Source organism: Narcine bancroftii, chromosome 6 (assembly GCF_036971445.1).
Source record: "Narcine bancroftii isolate sNarBan1 chromosome 6, sNarBan1.hap1, whole genome shotgun sequence".
NCBI lineage: Eukaryota > Metazoa > Chordata > Chondrichthyes > Torpediniformes > Narcinidae > Narcine > Narcine bancroftii.
In genome coordinates, this window is record NC_091474.1 from 246,536,944 (window position 1) to 246,556,513 (window position 19,570).

Here is a 19,570-nt window from a genome sequence, read left to right on the forward strand (position 1 = left end):
TATTTTGTGCAGCTCTGATCACCTTGCTGTAGGAAGGATGATAATAAACTGGAAAGGATACAGAAAAAGCCATGAGGATGTCACTGGGAAAATTGTGTTCAGTTCTGTTCACCTCATTACAGGAAGGATGTGGAAGCAACATCCAGGTAAATTTCCTCTGCACCCTCTCCATAGCTTCCACATCCTTCCAATAATTAGGTGGCCAGAAATGAACACAATAATCTAAGTGTGGTTTCACCAGAGATTTGTAGAGTTGCCACTGACTTCTCCTGAACTCAAACCCCCATTAATGAATCCCAGCATCCCATAGGCCTTCTTAACTATCCTATTAATCTGCGCAGCATCCTTGAGGGATTTATAGATTTGGACCCCAAGATCCCTCTGTTCATCCACACTTCTACGTAACTGACTATTAACCCTGTACTGAGCCTTCTGGTTTGTCCTTCCAAAATACATTACCTCACACTTAGCTGGATGGAACTCCATCTGCCACTTTTACCCAACTCTGCATCCTGTCCGTATCCTTTTGTAACTTAAGACAACCTTCAACATCATCCAAATCTCCTCCAATCCTCGTATCATCCGCAAACTTACTAATCTATCCTTCCGCCTCTTCATCCAGATAATTTGTAAAGGTCACAAAGACCAGAGATCCGAGAACAGATCAAAACATGATCGGCTGCAGACACCGTGATTGTAGTAAACACACCCAAATCCTGGAGGAACTCAGCTGCTCTTTTCAGCATCTCTAGGAGACGAAGATATATGGCCGAGGTTTTGGGCCTGAGTCCGTCTTCAAGGAAAAATCAGAAGAGACAGAATCAGGTTATATCAGAAAGTCTCAGAATTCAAACAATGGGAGAGGAATCCAGACCAACAAAAGGTGTTAATTGGATGTGATAAGGGACTACGTGGAGTTTATCATGTGTGTGTGAAAGGAGACAGGGGATGGAGAGATGATGGGGGAAGAAGGTTTTTTCAACGAAAGCCAGAGAGGTTGATATTAATCCCATCTGGTTGAAGGGTTTCCAGTCAGAAGATGAGGTGCTGTACCTCCAATTTATGGGTGGTCTCAGTTTGGCAGTACATGAGATCATGGACAGACATGTCGGCAAGGGAATGGGATGGAGAGCCGAGGTGCTCAACAAAGCAATCTCCCAATCTGTGACAGTCTCTCCGATGTAGAGGAGACCACAGCAGGAGCTCCGGATCCAGTAGATGACCTTACAGATTCACGTGAAATATTGGAAGGACTGTTTGGGGTCCTGAATGGTGCTGAGGGAAGAGGTGTGGGCATTAGGGTTGCATCTCTTGAGGTAACAAGGGTAGGTCCCAAGGAGACATTTGGTGGGAGGGAGGAGTGGACAAGGGAGTCATAGAGGGAGCGGTCCCTGCAGAGGAAGGAGAGGAGAATGTGTGTCTAGTGATAGGTTCACATAGGAGGTGGCAGAAATGGCAGAGGAGGATGTGTTGGATGCGTAGGCTGGTGGGGTGAAATCCTGTCCTGATTGTGCATGGGGGCAAATGTGCGGATATTGGAGGAGGTGCAGGTGAGGACCAAATTGATGGTGGTAGATGGAAAGAAGAAGGAGGACATCTCTGATGATCAGGGTTGGAAGTCCTCATCCTGGATACAGATGCGATGGAGACGGAGGAATTGAGAGAATGGAATGTAATCCTTACATGGGACAAGGTGGGAAGAAGTGTAGTCGAGGTAGCTGCGGGAGATAGTGGGTTTATGGAAGATGTCTGTCGAGTTTATTTCCTGAGATGAAGACAGAGATCGAGGAAAGGGAGATTGTTGCTAGTGATGGACCAAATGAATTTAAGGTTGGTAGAAGAGTGGATGAAGTCAACGAGCTCATCATTGGTTCAGGAGGCAGCAGCAAAATAGTCGTCGATGTAACGGAGGAAGAGTTGAGGGGCATTGCCTGTATAGGATTTTGTAGCATGGATTGCTCCACATAGCCAACAAAAAGCCAGGCATAGCTGGGGCACATGTGAGTACCTGTGGCTACCCCTTTAACCTGGAGAGAGGGGGATGAGTCAAAGGAGAAATTACTGATGGTGAGGACATGTTCTGCCAGCTGGAGTAAGGTGGAGGTGGAAGGGGACTGGTTGGTTCTATTGTCCAGAAAGAAGCGAAGGACTTTGAGGCCTTCACTATGGGGAATGGAGGTGTATGGGGATTGGATATCCATTGTAAATATGAGGTGATGGGAAGTGAATTCCACAGATTCACCACCCTCTGGGAAAAGCAGTTCCTCATCTAAATTTACTACCCTGAATTTGAGGCTGTGTCCCCAAGTTCTTTTCTCCTCTACCAATGGAAAAAAACTTGCCTACTCCATCTTATTTATACATTTTATATGTTGAGGAGAAATAATTGAAAATGTTCAAGCTGGAGGGATTCAGAAGAAAGTAAATATGAAGCTAAGTTCAGATTGACAGAGTTGACAGAGATCAATTGGTGAAATGATCTTGGCACAGTGGAATGGGGAAGAGAAGTTACTAACCTGTTTAAAAATCTGCAGAATTGGTGGTTGAAGTGCAAACATAAAGCTGGAGAAATTCAGCTGCTCAAACAGTGTCCTTTATACAGCAGAGAGAAAGATGCAAAACCAATGTTTCAAGCTTGATTCCTTCATCAGGGTATGTGCAAAATGTAGACAGGTCTCTGAACATCAGTGCTGTTTGAGTGACTCACACTTTCATTACATGCCTTTCACAATTTGTTCCCGATCTTATTTTTTTTCCAATTAGGTTAAACGATTCCTGGACGGAGCGTGGAACACTCCAAATTTTGTTGAACGATACCGGGACGTGTACCTGAAATTGAAGAAAGCTATGGAGGAACTGTTTGGGCAGCAGACAGCCTTCGTATTAGCGATGCGCAAGGGGTTCTCAGCAGCTCTTCTCCAGCTCTCCCATCTCACTGCCATGCATGTAAGTGAAAATGCTCAGTCCCCCGCTGAAATAACATGTCTGCTGAATGGCAGATTCCTGCAGTCACCTCGCCAAACAGGTTGAGGAACTGCAGCACTGAAACAAACTGTTCATTTGCCCAGCCATTGCAGATGTTACTCTTCAACATAAATATTTTCTGCCTAGTCCCGCTGACCTACACCACGACTATATCCTTCTGTGCCTCTCCCGTCCATGTACATGTCCAAATTTTTCTGATATGTCAAAATTGAGCCCACGTTTACCGATTCAGCTAGCAGCTCGTTTCACACTCCTACCACTCTACGTGAAGATTTTACTCTCTCTATACCTCAATCAAATCTCCCCCCATTCTTAAGTGCTCCAGGGAATAAAGTCCTAACCTGCTAACCTTTCCTTGTAACTCATTTCCTCAAGTCCTGGAAATGTCTTTGTAAATCTCTGCACTCTTTCAATCTCCCATCTCACTGCCATGTATGTAAGTGAAAATAGCTAGGTGTCCAAAAGTCCCCACAATACTCCAAATTTGGCTTCACCCATGTCTTATACAACTTTACTATAACATCCCAACTCGTACAATCAGTATTTTGATTTATGAAGACCAACATGCCAAAAGCTCTCTTTATGACCTCTAATGACCTGTGACACCACTTTCAGGGATAATGCATCTGTATTCCCAGATCCCTCTGTTCTACCCCACCCCTTTTCTGTACCCATCTATTTTTGTTTTGAATGCATTCAAGATAAGGTATAAATTTAATGTTTTGGATTAATGACCTGCTTGTTTTTGAAATGTTTACTGTATTTCTGTCTCTACAAAGGTTGAGTTTTTCCAGCACTCACTGTTGTTCCTTCTGGTCATCATTTTTAATGGATTCAGCTCCAGGCAATTGTACCAATGATAATGTACTTTACGAAGCTTTAGGAAGTGATTTAGAAATGTCCTTACTTGAGACCATTCACCAAAGTCATTGATCCTTGGCAGATACAGTAGATAATTTAGTGAATGATAACAGGTTCTTGATTAGCCAGGGCATCAAAGGTTATGGGAGAAGGCCAGGCAGTGGGGCTGAGTGGGAAAATGGATCAGCACAGGATTTAATGGTGGGACAGATGAGCTCCTATTTCTGCTCCTATGACTCATGGTCTGATAGATAAGCAATCAACAAGACTCCAGGTCTGAGATACATGAACATTCAAAAGTCAGATGAATGAAAATCTTATCCAAGAGGATTAAGATTGCCAGTTGAAATGGTCCAAATTTGCATTAACCACACTTTGCTATTACTTAGCACTTCAAACATTTTAACAATATCTCTGAATGCTTTGTAGAAGTATTATCAAACAAAATAATCGGATTCCAAAGCACTGAGGTTCTATAAAGCCAGGTGGCCAAAGACATCATCACAAGTGGTTTTTAAATGGGAGGCAATCGCAGAATTCAGGGTCTTGATCAATAGAGGCCTGCTTGCTGCTGTGAAGCTCTGAAAATAATCGATGAAGCTGGGACCTTGCTCTATCAAAAAGCATGATTGCTTCATGTACACAGTTGAGGGGGAGGTTGGCAGTGCTGTGACAAATGGCATGTTTGCGTTGCAATGAGTTCACTATAATGGATGCTGCCCACGTGTCGTTCTGTACTTCAGACAATTGGGAACCTCACTGTAAAGGTTATAGTAGGGATGAAGTAATTAAATTGCTGGACTAACAGAGACAGAGTTCAAATCCCACCATGGCAGCTGTGAAAGTTAAATTTATACTAATCATCTGGAATTGATAAAAATCCAATTCTTTTTACTCATGACCAGATTATCATGAAACCCATCCAGTTCACTGATGTTTTTACTTGGTCCAGATAACCTTGTACCCACAACAATCTTAAATGTCACTTGAAATAATCCAAATTGTTACTCAGGAGCAATTAATGATGGGCAATATCTGTTGGTGAAATGGTGAAATCCTAAAACAGGTGTGGTTTACAGAAATAATGTGAATGAGGGAAGCTGTTGTGGTTTGTTCAGGAAAAATGGTGTAAGACATTGGTGAGGTCAAATTTGGAGTATTGTGTGCCATTTTGGTCACCTAACTATAGGAAGGATATCCATAAGATTAAAAAAATGCAGAGGAGATTTACAAGGATGTTGCCAGGTCTTGAGGAACTGAATTAGAGGGAAAGGTTAAATGTTATTCCCTGGAGTGTAGAAGAATAAGGGGAGATTTGATAAAAGAATGCAAAATTATGTTAGAGTAAATGCAAGCAAGTTTTTTTCCACTGAGGGTTGGTGAGACACAAATTTGGGTTAAGGGTGAAAGGGAAAAAGTTTAGGGGAAACATGAGGGGAGAATTTCTTCACACAGAGAGTGGTGGGAGTGTGGAACGAGCTGCCAGCTGAAGTGGCCAATGCTCACTCTTAACATTTAAGAAAAGTTTGGACAGGTACATGGATGGGAGAGGTATGGAAGGATATGGACTGGGTGCAGGTCAGAGGGACAAGGCAGAATAATAGTTGGGCACATACTAACAGGGTTGAAGAGCTTGTGTTTTTGTGGTGTAGTGGTCTCTGATAGAGATAGGAATAGTTTGAAGTCTCATCGGTGTGGGGGGCCTCAGTAAATCTTCATTTATATTGTTTACTACCAAAGGTACCAACTGAATGTCACCGTCAACATTATGAATGTGTCAGATCTGAGTTCACATGTGCTATCTTGGACTGGTTTGCTGATCTTATTGAATGGTGGAGTTGGTTAGACATGTTCTGGAGACGCTCAAAGGAAGAGTGAACAAGCGCTTCTATGGGTTGTAGCTACAGTGTTTGGGATGGAGTCAGGAAAAGGAATGGTCGGTAACTTGATTTGAGTAAAGGAACTGGAGATGGTAATGTGAACAAGATTGCCAACCTTTGTGTGAAAGACTGTGCTAAATGTATTTCTGTTTTCCAGGTGAGTGAGAGATTTGCACAGTACATTGATCAACACATTCAGGACATGGAAATGGATTCAAGTAACGTGGAAACACTGGACCAGCTGCAGCAATTTCTGGAGCCAATGCTATTCTTTTCAGGACTGGAACTTGCTAACATCTTTGAACATTTCTACAGGTGGGGTTTATAGAAATTATGTGAATGAGGGAAGCTGTTGTAGCTATCAGTTCAGATTCTGAGCAGCTCATTAGGCTGTCAGATGATTACAGTGTTTGGTTATGATCAAGGTCACTGAGATAATGAAGCAATCTGTTCTTGCAAAAACTAAGAGGGTAAAGGCTACTGGAAATAAGTAACCATTCATTCATGTAGGTGCAAACAAATAGCCATACAAAATATAAGCATCTGCTCAGAGATGCTCTGGCTTTGCTATTGCCAAATCCACATCTAGTTAGCAAAGTTGAAAGTCCTGAAGAAAAGGGTCAGAAGCCACAGGAATACTGTATATACTTGTGTTGTATACATGTTGATTTGATGTAAAAGTTGACCCCCCCCCCCCCCTATTTTTGGCTCCACCATCCATTCGAGCTCCTGACGCCCCGACCGACACCCATCTGAGCTCGTGATACCTCGGCCTCCCGCCCATTTGTTTCCCCGACTCTAAGCCATTGTCAGGGCCACTGGTGCTGCAATCGTGAACTTGCCTTGGACGCCCGCCCACCAGAGTGCCCGATGCCCCAACTGCGGACTCTTTCCTATGTCCTGGCCGCCCACCCATCCGACCCTGAATGTGAACTTACCATCCAGTCCCAGCCATCCAAGCTCCCAATGCCCCAAGCGCGAACTTACCATCCAATCCTGCCCATATGAGCTCCTAATGCCTTGAACACAAACATCACCCGGTCCCAGCCACCTGAGCTCTTGACACCTTGAATGATGCAGGTACTTACCAGGGTCAAAAGTATGACCAATGTAAAAAATCGACCCTCTCCCCAAAATTTACCCGAAAAATTGTTCCAAAAGATTCGACTATTACATGAGTATATATGGTAAGGAAATGGCTTAGGACAGAAAGCAAAGAACAATCAGAAATGGTTGTTTTTCCATGAATGCAGGGAAGTTGACTTTGTTTCACAGGAATCACTGTTAGACGTGCATGGACATACAGAGTTAGGTGACCTGATGCCATGGTGTGGTAAACAATGATAGCGGAAACTTTGGATTAGCCCAGTCTGCCACCTCGAGGTCAGGGATGACTTGCTTTCACTCTGGTCTTGTGGGTTCTGAGATGCCTGATGAGGCCAATGTGGGTTCTGCAAACTGCCACAAATGATAAAAGTGGTGGTGGACCAGGCTGCCATATAGTTTGTGAGGTTGTGCCCTCTTTACACTTTGAGCAGCAAGTGTCAGGATTTGGACACAGTAACAAGGATTGGTGATATGTTTCCAATTTGGATAATGTGTAAATTATAGGAGAATGGGGATGGTTGCCCTACACTGATCTTTGTGGCAGAGTTCACTGATTGTAGGAGTGCACTTACCACGCAGATTATATTGATTTGAGGGGCTCTCCACCACTTAGATAGTAAATATTTATCAGCCACAAATGAGAATACATCTTGTGTGCTAATATTCAAGGTTCCTTTTATTGCCATGTAATAATACATGATATACTTTGTCTGCTGTAAGACAAACAGAGTCACCATGAGTGTTGTCCGGCTCCCCTAACAATAAGCAAAGGAGAATCCTTTCAGGGGCACCGAGTATCTGGATTCATCTCCAGTGCTCCCGCAGCCGTACAGACCATTGGCAGCCCGAGCTCCAAGTCCAAACCTCTGATACAATCAGGAAGCCTTCAGCACCCTTTTAAAGCCCTTTCTTGCCCTTGTCACCCTCTCAAATGTTCTTATCTGAGTTGCTGTTTCTATTCAATAGGTACTATCTGGCTGATCGGCTACTGACTCGGGGAAAAGTGTGGCTGGAGCGAGCTGTGATCGATCACATTGGGGCCTGTTTCCCCAGCAGGTACCCTCAGCAGATGTTGAAGAATCTCACTGAGTCAGATGAACTACAGCAGGAGTTTCGCCTCTACAGGCTGCAGCAGCTTGACAGGATGCTTGAGAATCTGACTGATGAAGTAAGTATTGATGGTTATTGGAGGGACTGAAGTTCATTTTGTCATCACCAGTCCTTTCAGAACCAATCTGCTGCAGTTCAGTGTGTTTCCTTGGAGGACTTACTGATGGACATTGATTGAGGTGACTCATTTGACATGCCCTGAGTTAACAATATGGCTTGAAGTTAAACATCGCCCCTGAGTTTCTGATCTGGAATGCAACCTTATCTCAGGGTTTATATCATGAGACTGATATATTTTAACGACCTATTTCCCTTTCTGTTCTTACTAAGTGACCACTAGGTTATCATTCATGGTGTGCTCTGCTTAGCAGGTATGAAATTCCAAATGTCATTAAGTTACCTATCCAGATTTGATGAGGTCATGATTTTGAGCATTAGACAATAGACAGTAGGTGCTGGAGTAGGCCAATTGGCCCATCAAGGCAGCACCGCCATTCTTCAGATCATGACTGATCATTCACTATCAGTACCCATTCCCAGCCTTAACTCCCCTGCCCACAAGAGCCTTATCTAACTCCCTTTTGAACATATCCAGCGCCACAAGAGGCTTATCTAACTCCCTTTTGAACATATTCAGCGAATCTGCCCCTAACACCCTCTGCGGCAAAGCATTCCACAGGTCCACACTTCTCTGGGTAAAATTTTTTTCCTTGTCTCTGTCCTAAAGGGCCTTCCCTGTATTCTTAAACTATGCCCTCTAGTCCTAGTCTCTCCCCTCATCCTTCTAAACTCCATCACATATAAGCTCAGTCTTTCTAACCTTTCAGCATGTGCCAATCCTGCCACCCCGAGAACTAACCTTGTAAATCTACACTGCCCTCCCTCTAAAGTGAGTATGTCCTTCCTCAAATTTGGGACCAGAACTGGACACAATACTCCAGGTGAGGTCTCACCAGGGCCCTGTACAACTGCAGGAGGGTATCTCTGCTCCTATACCCCAATCCCCTCTTTATGAAAGCCAACATACCGTTCGTCTTCTTCACCGCTTGCTGAACCTAGTTTGTAGTGACTGAATCTTCGAAAAATTTCAGACGGTTAGTCAAGCATGATTTTCCTTTGCTGGCAAGCACTGATACTATTATTTCTGCCTAAGTGTTCTGCTATTTCTCCTTTTATGATAGATTCCAATATCTTCCCCACCACTGATGTCAGGCTGACCATTCTATAATTTCCTGTTTTCTCTCTCCCTTCTTGAAAAGCGGCACTACATCAGCCAATCACCAATCCACGGGCACCTCCCCCTAATCTATAGAACTTTGGAAAATGTCGATCAGTGTCTCCACGATTTCCAGAGCAACCTCTAAGCACCCTGGGATGTAGCCCGTCAGGGCCTAGGGACTTATCAGGCCTCAGTCCTAACAATTAACCAAAATCTGGATCTCCATCAGATTTCCCATTTCCTTAGGAAATTTCACCAAGTCCTGCATGATCTCTACCCCCTATCTGACCATAACCTGGATCCTCCTTGGTGAAGATAGATGCAAAGTATCTGTTCAATTCCTCAACCATCTCCTCGTTTCCAGTAATAGATTCACCCTTTTCCGTTTTTAAGGGCTCAATTTTGGTCCTAACCAATTTCTTCCTCTTTACATAACTAAAGAAGCTTTTGCTATCCCCTTTTATATTATTTGCCAATTTACTCTCGTACTTCATTTCCCCTCCCATATGTCTTTCTTAGTTTCTCTCTGTTGTTTTTTGAAAGTTTACCAATCCTCTAACCTCCCACTCTGCTTTGCTAACTTATATTTACTCCCATTGAACTTGATTTCACATCAGCCACGGCTGCCATTTGCCCCCCTTAGAGCCTTTCCTCCTCTTTCGTATGAATTTGTTCTGAATCCTGCGAAAAATGCCTAGAAATACCTGCCATTTTTGCCCTGTTGTCCTCCCAGTGAGGATATCCTTCCATTTACCTCATAGCCCTTTATTCAACTGCAGCACTGATGTTTCCGACTTACTTTCCTTCTCCCTTTCCATTTGCAGATTACAAGTAACCATACTATGGTCACTATTACCTAATGGCTCCCCTACTTCAAGGTCCGTTATTAACTCTGCATTGTTACACAGTACCAAGTCCAGAATCAACCTCCCCCTGGTAGGTTCCATCACTAGCTTTTCCAAGAATGTATCTTGGAGACATTCTATAAACTCACTCTCTTGCTTTCCCGCACCCACTTGATTTTACCAGTCCACCTGTATGTTGAAGTCTCCCTTAACTACTGTATCACTACCACTCTGACATGCCAGGTGGCTCCTGTGGGCCTAACCTAAACTGAAGTGGTATTAGGCTGAGTAGGTTCATTCACCATAACTTCTATTTGATAATGGAAACCAGGGAAATCCCACATCAGTCGTGTACTTCTCCACTGGTGCACACAGTAGCAGAAACTGTCATGCAGATTTTTAAAATTTAGCCACACAGCACAGTAACAGACCCTCTGGCCCACGAGCCCAAATACCCAATTAACTTACCATCCCTGTACGTTGTGTTTTTGAAGGGTGGGAGGAAACTGGAGCACCCAGAGGAAACCCATGCAGACATGGGTACAAACTCCTCACTGCCAGCGCTGGATTTGAACCTGGGTCGCTAGCGCTGTAAGAGTGTTACATAACCGTGCCGCTCAAGATGGTTTCTTGAGGTCCTTTAATAATAAAATTTTGCACTATATCTGAAGTTGTGTTAGCTGTATAGACCAGCTATTATAAAGGCTTTGTTTTCCTTATATTTTGTGATATGCACAGACATATTGGTGTTACAAAATAAACCTCACTGCTCTGCTCTGCAATGACATGAAATTTATCTGCCTTTTTTGGGAATTTAGTTTAAATTGACTTAAATTTAGCCTTGTATTTAATTGAGTACAGAATTAGTAGTTGAATGGTTGAGAATAAATTGGTATAATAAGACCATAAGAAATAGGAGTAGAAATTGAGCCTACTTTTCTAAAGTTCATTTGGCTAAATTTTACTCCAATGTTTCTCTTCACAATGTAACAGGTGCAGGACTGAAGAAGGTACTCTGTTACACATGTTCTGGTCTTGTACTTCTCTTCCCCATTTTTGGGAAGATACTTTTCGTACCTTATCTTTAGTCCTTAGTTACTTTGAGACCAAATCCCTTAATTGCCCTATTTGGATTAGCTAAAATAACTGACTTGAGTTTAACAGTCTCTCACTCCCATGTCATTTCCTTTGTTTCTCTTATTGCTAAATGTTCAATACTGATGAAATGGAAAGATACTGTCCATCCTACTCATACTCAATGGCTGCCCGATATGATGGCATGTTTAACTGGAAAAAAATCAGATGCTCTACCAATGTAATGGGTTTGATTTTTTTAAAATTTATTGGGCCTTTTATCAACTACTTGCATGATTTATGACATTATTCAGATATTGTTTTGTGATTTTTAGTTTTCTTTATGTGGTAAATTAAATGCAGCTACCAACAACTTCAGAAGGGAAGGTAGAATAGTAACATCTTCTTGTCTTTTTGAATTAGCCATTTTATATTTGTTTAAGTGCATAGTACACTTTTTTTGTCTTTTTATTTGTTGTCGTATTTTGTTAATATGTTTTTTTTCCTGCATACAATTATTACACCTGTATATTCCTTTTTACATGCTTACTCTAATGGCTTTTACTTGTTTATCACTATTTTTTTTAAATTTATTTAAAATTTTTCAAATAACATAGAAACAATACATAAAAACAGGAACAGAATAAACAAAACACTTGTATAAAGATTGATACTCAGTATTTACAATTATTCCTAAATATTTAATTTTATTAGACCATTTCAGTTTTATAATATTTTTATACTCTGAATAATCTCCTTCTCCGACTGGAAAAATTTCACTCTTGTCCCAGTTAACTTTAAATCCAGATAATGTTCTATATTGTAATAAACATTCCCACAAATGTGGCAATGATTGTTCTGGGTTTTTTTTCCAGTTTTTTTCTTTGTTACATTCAACTTGAATTTTAAATTCAGAAAAAGCTGTTTCAATTTTTAAAAAAATATCTTGTACTGTATCCACTGATTTAATACATTTACTGACATCCCTCTTAACTGTAGATATATCTTCAGACATATTAGATATTTTAGTTGTCACATCCAAAAATCCTTGAGAAATTTGTTTAGACATATTGTCCATATGATCGGTAATCCCTTCCAAGACTGTGCAAACAGACTTCATTCCAGATTCCAGTTTCACATTTTGAGGCCTACCTTCTCTAAACTCCACCTCCAATTGTTCCCGTTAACTGCTCATTAAAGGTAAGTCTTCCTCTTCTTCCAACGTTGTCGGGACCTTCCCGGTGCGGCTGCGGGTCTGCACACCCAACAGCCCACACGTGGTCAAGTAACTCACGGACCCTTGAAGCCCCACGCATGCCTGGCAAGGCCAGGGACTGCGCAGAGGAAGCTTCCAATGCCATTCTGCGCATCCCCGGCTCATCCGATGGCAGCCCGGGCTCAAGGGCTATTCTCAGCCGGGTCGCCTGTGTGTCTGATATAGCGAACGCGCAAATCAACTCTGGCCGAGCTCGTCATCATGCCGGCACCACCTTGTGGAGACAAGATCGGCGCTGGTGAAGTACTTAGCCTGGCATGAGTTCTCTGTGCCTTGGAGGTTCTAAACGACAATTCCGTGGCTTCAGCTGGACAGGTAGGCCTCAATTCTTCAGCACTTTTAAAAGATAATTTCTTCTGTAATTGAGCATTCATTTTTTTTTAACATTAGTCGCCATTATGACCCACTAATGTTCCCAAAAATAAAGATACAACTTTTAATCATTTAGATAAATTTTAAAGACGGTGCTTAAAAAACTAGATGAGGAGAGGTGGGATCGCACGTCTGCCCTCTACGCCATCTTGCCACACCCCCAAATAATTTTTTTAAAATACTCTAATTTTTTTCCCAAAATGGCTGAACTTTATCACGACCACACTGCATGTAAAAATGTTCCAGTATGCAATCCACATCTAAAACACAAATCTGAATTACTAAATCCATATTTCTTTAATTTCTCAGGAGTCAAATACAACTGATGTAAAAAATTATAATTAACTAAACTATATCTTACATTAATCATTTTAGTTACCCCTTCATAACACATGACCTCCCAATCCTCCTGAGGTATATCATAAGATAAATCACTTTCTCATTTATTTCTAGATTTCTCTAAATTCAGTTTATCCATACCATCTTGTAACAACACGTACATATCAGAAATAAAACCATTTTTTAATGTATGATAAATCAAAAACTCAAACTTTGTTGATTTAGGTAATTTCATTTCCTTTCTGTAATTATCCCTTATCAAAGCCCAAAGTTGATAATACACAAACAAAGAATTAGATGGTATTCCAAATTTTTCTCTGTCAATTAAAAAAATGAAATTGTCCTCCTTCAAAACAATCCTGAATCACTTCTTTACCCTCAGAATACCATACCTTTAAATAACTACTATTCATTGAAAAAGGAATAATCTTATTTTGATATAACGGAGTTTGAGTTGATAACTTATCCCTCGTACCTATAACAGAATTCCTTTTATTCCATACCCCTAATAAATGTTTTAATACTGGCATATTACATCCCTGTAATAAACAGGGATTCCACTTAAATATAAACTGCTGAACCTGAAGTTTAATAATACAAGCTAATTCCACTTTAGCCCAGCTAGGGGGTTGCATAATATCCATCATTCTATTAACAAACTTCAATTATGCAGCTTCATAATAATTTTGAAAATGAGGTAATTGAAGTCCTCCTGGAGCATATTTCCACGTCAACCTCTGTAATGCTACTCTCGCTAACTTTCCCTTCCATAAAAATTTCCTCACCGCCATATTATCTTGAAAAAACACTTTTGGGAGTGAACATGGAATTGACTGAAATAAATATTGAATACATGGAAAGATTTTCGTCTTAATACAGTTTACTCGACCTATCAATGTTAATGGGAGATCTTTCCATTTAATCAAATCTATTTTAATCTTTTTCAATAACGGTACATAATTTAATTTATATAAAGATTGATAATTCGCACCTACAATTACTCCTAAATATTTAATTTTATCAGTTTATCTTAATTTTATAATCTGTTTATACTCATCATAATTCCCATCCGACATTGGTAATATTTCACTTTTATCCCAATTATAAAATATATACTTTATATATAAAATATATACTTTATACCCAGATAACACACCAAATTGGGCCAAGCATTTTTGTAAATACTTCAAAGATTGTTCTGAACGTGTCAAATAAATCAATACTTCATCAGCAAATAAATTAATCTTATATTTATCATTTGCAATTTTTATCCCTTTAATATTATCAATCTGTCTAATTACTTGGGCTAACGGTTCAATGACCAATGCAAACAAGGCTGGTGACAATGGACAACCTTGACGTGTTGATCGCATTAAATTAAATGGCAAAGAAGTTTGGCCATTCGTCACCACCCTAGCAACTGGATTTTTATATAATGCCTTACCCCAACCAATAAAAAAAGGATCAAAATTAAATTTCTCCAACATCTTAAATAAAAAATTCCACTCAACCTGATCAAATGCTTTTTCTGTGTCAAGTGCAATAACCATTGGCTGGTTGGGTTGCCGTCTTGATGCATTGATCAACGTTAAATATCTAAGAATATTATCAGAAGTACACCTATTCTTAATAAAACCTGTTTGGTTAACATACACTAACTGAGGTAAATATTTAGCAAGTCTATTTGCCAATATTTTAACTATTATTTTGTAATCCACATTTAATAAAGAAATTGGTCGATATGAAGCAACATTCAACAGATCTCTGTCTTTCTTTGGAATTACTGTAATTATCGCACTCGGACAAGACTCTAGTAATGATTGCTCATTTGTTATTTGCTGAAGCACCTCTATAAATATAGGAGACAAGTCTTCATAAAACACCTTATAGAACTCTACTGTAAATCCATCGTTCATTTGGCATCTCCTGTATAGCTTCCTTAATCTCAAAATCTGTAAACGGAGATTCCAATTCTTTCACTTCCTCCTCTCCTCAAACTGGCAAGTATAAATCAGATAAAAAAGATTCAATAGAACCATCATCCTGAATTCCCTCAGAAGTATGTAATTTCTGATAAAATAAATAAAATTGGTCATTAATTTTCTGAGGTTTATAATATTGAATTCTTTTTAACCGCATTAATAGTTCTCAGCGCCTGTTCCGTTTTTAATTGCCAAGCTAATACCTTATGAGCCCTATTACCCAATTCATAATAACGCTACTTAGATCTTTGAATTAATTGCTTATACTGAACTGTTTGCAAAGTATTATAACGTAATTTCAACTTAGTTAAGGCTGGTTTTCTATCCTCTGTAACCTTCTTCAGAAATTCTTTTTCCAATTCAGCTATCTGTTTCTCCAAAGTCAGACTTTCTGCCAAATGCTGTTTTTTTTTCACTTTTGCTGAATAACTAATAATCTGACCCCGTAAATAGGCTTTCAAAGCATTCCATAAAATAAAATAACTACATACTGAATTAGTATTTATATTCAAAAAAGAAGCATTGTTCCTTAACAAAAGTAATAAACTCAGATTTTTTTCAATAACATTACATTAAATCTCCACCGATAAGTTGATTGCATAACCTCAGAACCAACACAAGATATAAACAACATACACAATATCAGACACAATCTTACTCTTATATTCAGCCTGAACAATTCAAGCTTGAAGATGTGCTGATATCAAAAACAAATCTATTCTAGAAAATGAATCATGCCTAGATGAATAAAAAGAAAAATTGTGTCTACACACTGTTGTAAGTCAAATCTTCTTTGGAAGGTATGTTGTTTTGAACATTTCATTGTGCTAAAATTTCTGACCATTACATTTTACAATCTTTTGTGTTGCAGGTGATGGAAGACCAGCCATTCATAGTAGAGAAAGAAACGGATCTGAAAGTTCTGGTGCTTTCTCCACGTTGTTGGACCATATCTCCCCTGTGCAATCAAGATTATCCCAAGCTATTCTTTCCACCGGCACTCAGCGATTTCCTCGAGGAGTTTGCAGACTTCTGTACTCATAGTTAGTATATGTTGCGATGTGTTTTTTTTTAAAAGAAAAAGCTTCAGTTTGGGCATCTGTCAAAATTAATTGAAGCCTCTTGCCCAGAACCATGTTACATATTAGTTTCTGATACAAGACATGGAAATTCTGGAAATATAAAACCTCTGGAGAAGGAAAGCACATATGATTATTTGGAATCATTTCCAAAGAGATGACAGGCCTGTCTGGGTCCAGTGGTCCCTCTCAAAGAAAAGATGGTAGGAAAAGGGAACCGTGATTGATGAAATAGGTGAGGCAGCTGGTCAAGAGGAAGAAAGAAGCATACATTAGATATAAGAAGCAGGAAACAGGAAGGGGTCATGAGAAATATATAGTGGCCGGGAAAGAACTTAAGAATAGACTTAGGTAAATTCGAAGGGGGCATGAGAAGGCCTTGGCATGTAAGATTAAGGAGAACCCCAAGGTGTTCTATACATATGTGAAGAACAGAAGGATGATGAGAATGAAGGTGGGGCTGATAAAGGAGGCATATGCCTGGAGAGATGGAAGAGGTTGGGGAGGTCCTAAATGAATACTTTGTGTCAGTATCCACAAAGGAAAAGGACCTCGAAATAGATCAGGCCTGAGTGCTGGACAATGTGGAGATTAAGGAAGAGGAAGTGTTGGATCTTCTTAAAAACATCAAGATTGATAAGTCCCTGGGGCTGAACACGATATACCCCAGGCAGCTGTGGGAAGTGAGAGAAGTGATAGCTGGGGCAGTAGCTATGATCCTTGAATCCTCTTTGGCCACATGGGAGGTGCCGGAGAATTGGAGAATGGCAAATGTAGTCCCTTTGTTTAAAAAACATAATAAGGAGAACCTTGGGAATTATAGACCAGTGAGTCTTACGTCAATGGTGTGTAATTTATTGGAGAGGATTCTTAAGGATAGGATCTATGAGCATTTGGAGAAGTACATTCTACTCAAGGATAGTCAGCATGGCTTTGTGAAGGGAAGGTCATGCCTCATGAGTCTAATTGAGTTTTTTTGAGGAGAAAACAATAAATTGATGAGGGTAAAGAGGTAGATGTGGTCCACATGGATTTTAGCAAAGCATTTGACAACGTCGCCCATGAGAAACTCATCCAAAAAGTCATGAGCTACAGGATCAGTGGAACCTTGGCTGTGGGGATAAAAAATTGGCTTGTAGGAAGAAAACAGAGAGTAGAAATGGAAGGATAGTATTCTGCCTGGAGGTCAGTGACTAGTGGAGTGCTGCAGGGATCTGTTCTGGGACCCCTGCTCTTTGTGATTTTTATAAATGACCTGGATGAAGAGGTGGAAGGATGGGTCAGTAAGTTTGCAGATGACATGAAGGTTGGAGGCGTTGTGGACGGAGCTGAAGGTTGTCGAAGATTACAAGAGAATATAAACAGGATGCAGAGTTGGGCGAAAAAGTGGCAGATGGATTTCAATCGGGTTATGTTTGAGGGATGCATTTTTGAAGGATCAACCAGAAGGCTGAGTACAGGGTTAATGGTCAGTTAGAGAGTGGATGAACAGAGGGACCTTGGGGTGCAAATCCATACATCCCTCAAGGTCACCGCACAGGTTGATAGGATAGTTAAGAAGGTCTATGGGGTGCTGGGTTCATTAATAGGGGGGATTGAATTACGGAGAGGTCATGTTGCAACTCTACAAATCTCTGATAAGACCATACTTAGAGTATTGTGTTCTGTTCTGGTCACCTCATTACAGGAAGGATGTGGAAGCTATTGAGAGGGTGCAGAAGAGATTTACCAGGATGATGCCTGGATTGGAGAACAAGTCTTATGAAGCAAGGTTAGCAGAGCTGGACTTTTCTCTTTGGAGTATAGATGGATGAGAGGAGAATTGATAGAGGGCTGGGACATTGGTGCTGTGATAGTGTTGCACCAACTTCTACACTAACCTTGTGTAGGATATATGTTCCTCACCTACATACGGTTGCATTATTCTGTCCTTGTAGCTTTGGTAATTCTTGTTGACTTGCTGGGCCACAGAAACATGAAAATTATTGTAGAGTCCAGAACTATGGAGCATAGTCTCAGGATTAACTTGTTTAATTTAAGGGGAAACATTCCTTCATTTTGAGCAGTTTTCTAGAGAAAGAATATCAATCGATAGGTATATTAATGATGATGAGTTTAATGTCGAACACAAGTATGCTTACTTGTTTCAGATAAACCGGTATGGAAGAGGCACCAACCACAATAGTATACGTTATATGACCCCAATAAGGAAAGAAAAAGCCTAAGACTATAGATATAGTGAGGACATGGGGATCAGATTGGAAAATGACAAGCAGGAAATCAACCATGATCATATTGAATGAGAGTTCCATGGCCTCCTACTGTTTGTTTCTTGACAAGGTGGTTAACTGATTTCTGTCCTTCTGCTGATAGGTCAGAATTTACATGGGTTTAGTAGCACAAAGCCTCGCCGGTTACAGTGGACGTGGCTGGGACATGCAGTCATCTCCTACGGATCTCTGACCTTGCATGTGTCCACTCTGCAAATGTACATCCTACTGCAGTTTAATGAACAAGAGGTAAGCCAGGGAAGTCCATCCAGAGGAGTCGTTTTGGAAGTCCCCATTCCATCTCTCTATTGGGTGTGACGTTGGTGCAAACTTGGAACTTAAACTTTAATTTAATTCAGATGTACCACACAGTAACAGGCCCTTCCAGCCCAAAGGTCTCTCCCTTCCAAAATACACCGATTAATCTACAACCCTTGAAGATTTTTGAACAGTGGGAGGAAACTGGAGCAGACAGAGTAAATCCACACAAACAGGGAGAATGTACAAGCACCTTACAGACAGCGCTGGATTCGAACTGGGTCGCTGTCACTGTAATAGCATTGTGCTAGCCATGACCTCCTTAATTTAAAAAATTGTCACAAGTCACTTATCCCTGTGGTAACTTTTCTGACACCTGCTTAAAACCCAGAAGCACAGAAGGATCGTGAAGCCCTGCTTTAAACTGATTATTTCTCTTTGTTGATTGCAGTCTATCTTTTGCATAATTCCCACAGGCTTTAATGCATATGATAGACATTTTAAAATCTATTTTATTGTATTTAATGTTTGTAAAAATTTCTGTCAGTAACTGATCTCAGTGTCTAATTAGATTTGCATTGTTAAGACGTTATTTCTGTAATGTTGATTTAAAATTGCACTTGTGATACAATGTACATAAAAACCCTAAGTAATGTTGTAAAGATATGGTTGTCCTTTGTCTCGTAAAGTTCAGTTTTAATGATGCTGACTAAGTTGGTTATGCACATCAAATGATATTGTCTTACTTAAGGTGCAGGAATGCCTGCTGATTAAACATGTGGGGACAAATTGATGTGGCTGTCTGGAATAAAACAGCGGGAGGGTTTGCAGAATAGGGGCATCATCAGTAAGTCTATGTTTAAATCCCCTTGAGAAGGTGATGGTGAATTTGCTGCCTTGACTGCAGCAGAAA

At 40.4% G+C, this 19,570-nt stretch overlaps 1 protein-coding gene across 7 annotated transcripts in view; it reads left to right on the forward strand.

Moving 5' to 3' along the window:
* The window catches only part of LOC138737218 (cullin-9-like), a 260,972-nt gene that overhangs the window by 169,324 nt on the left and 72,078 nt on the right, over window positions 1-19,570 (forward strand). For all 7 annotated transcript variants that reach the window (XM_069887889.1, XM_069887888.1, XM_069887892.1 and 4 more), the window contains 5 exons: window positions 2,764-2,946; window positions 5,884-6,041; window positions 7,800-8,001; window positions 15,922-16,093; window positions 18,503-18,648. In XM_069887889.1, the coding sequence (XP_069743990.1) occupies window positions 2,764-2,946; window positions 5,884-6,041; window positions 7,800-8,001; window positions 15,922-16,093; window positions 18,503-18,648 (861 nt within the window). The remainder of the gene's footprint in view (window positions 1-2,763; window positions 2,947-5,883; window positions 6,042-7,799; window positions 8,002-15,921; window positions 16,094-18,502; window positions 18,649-19,570) is intronic.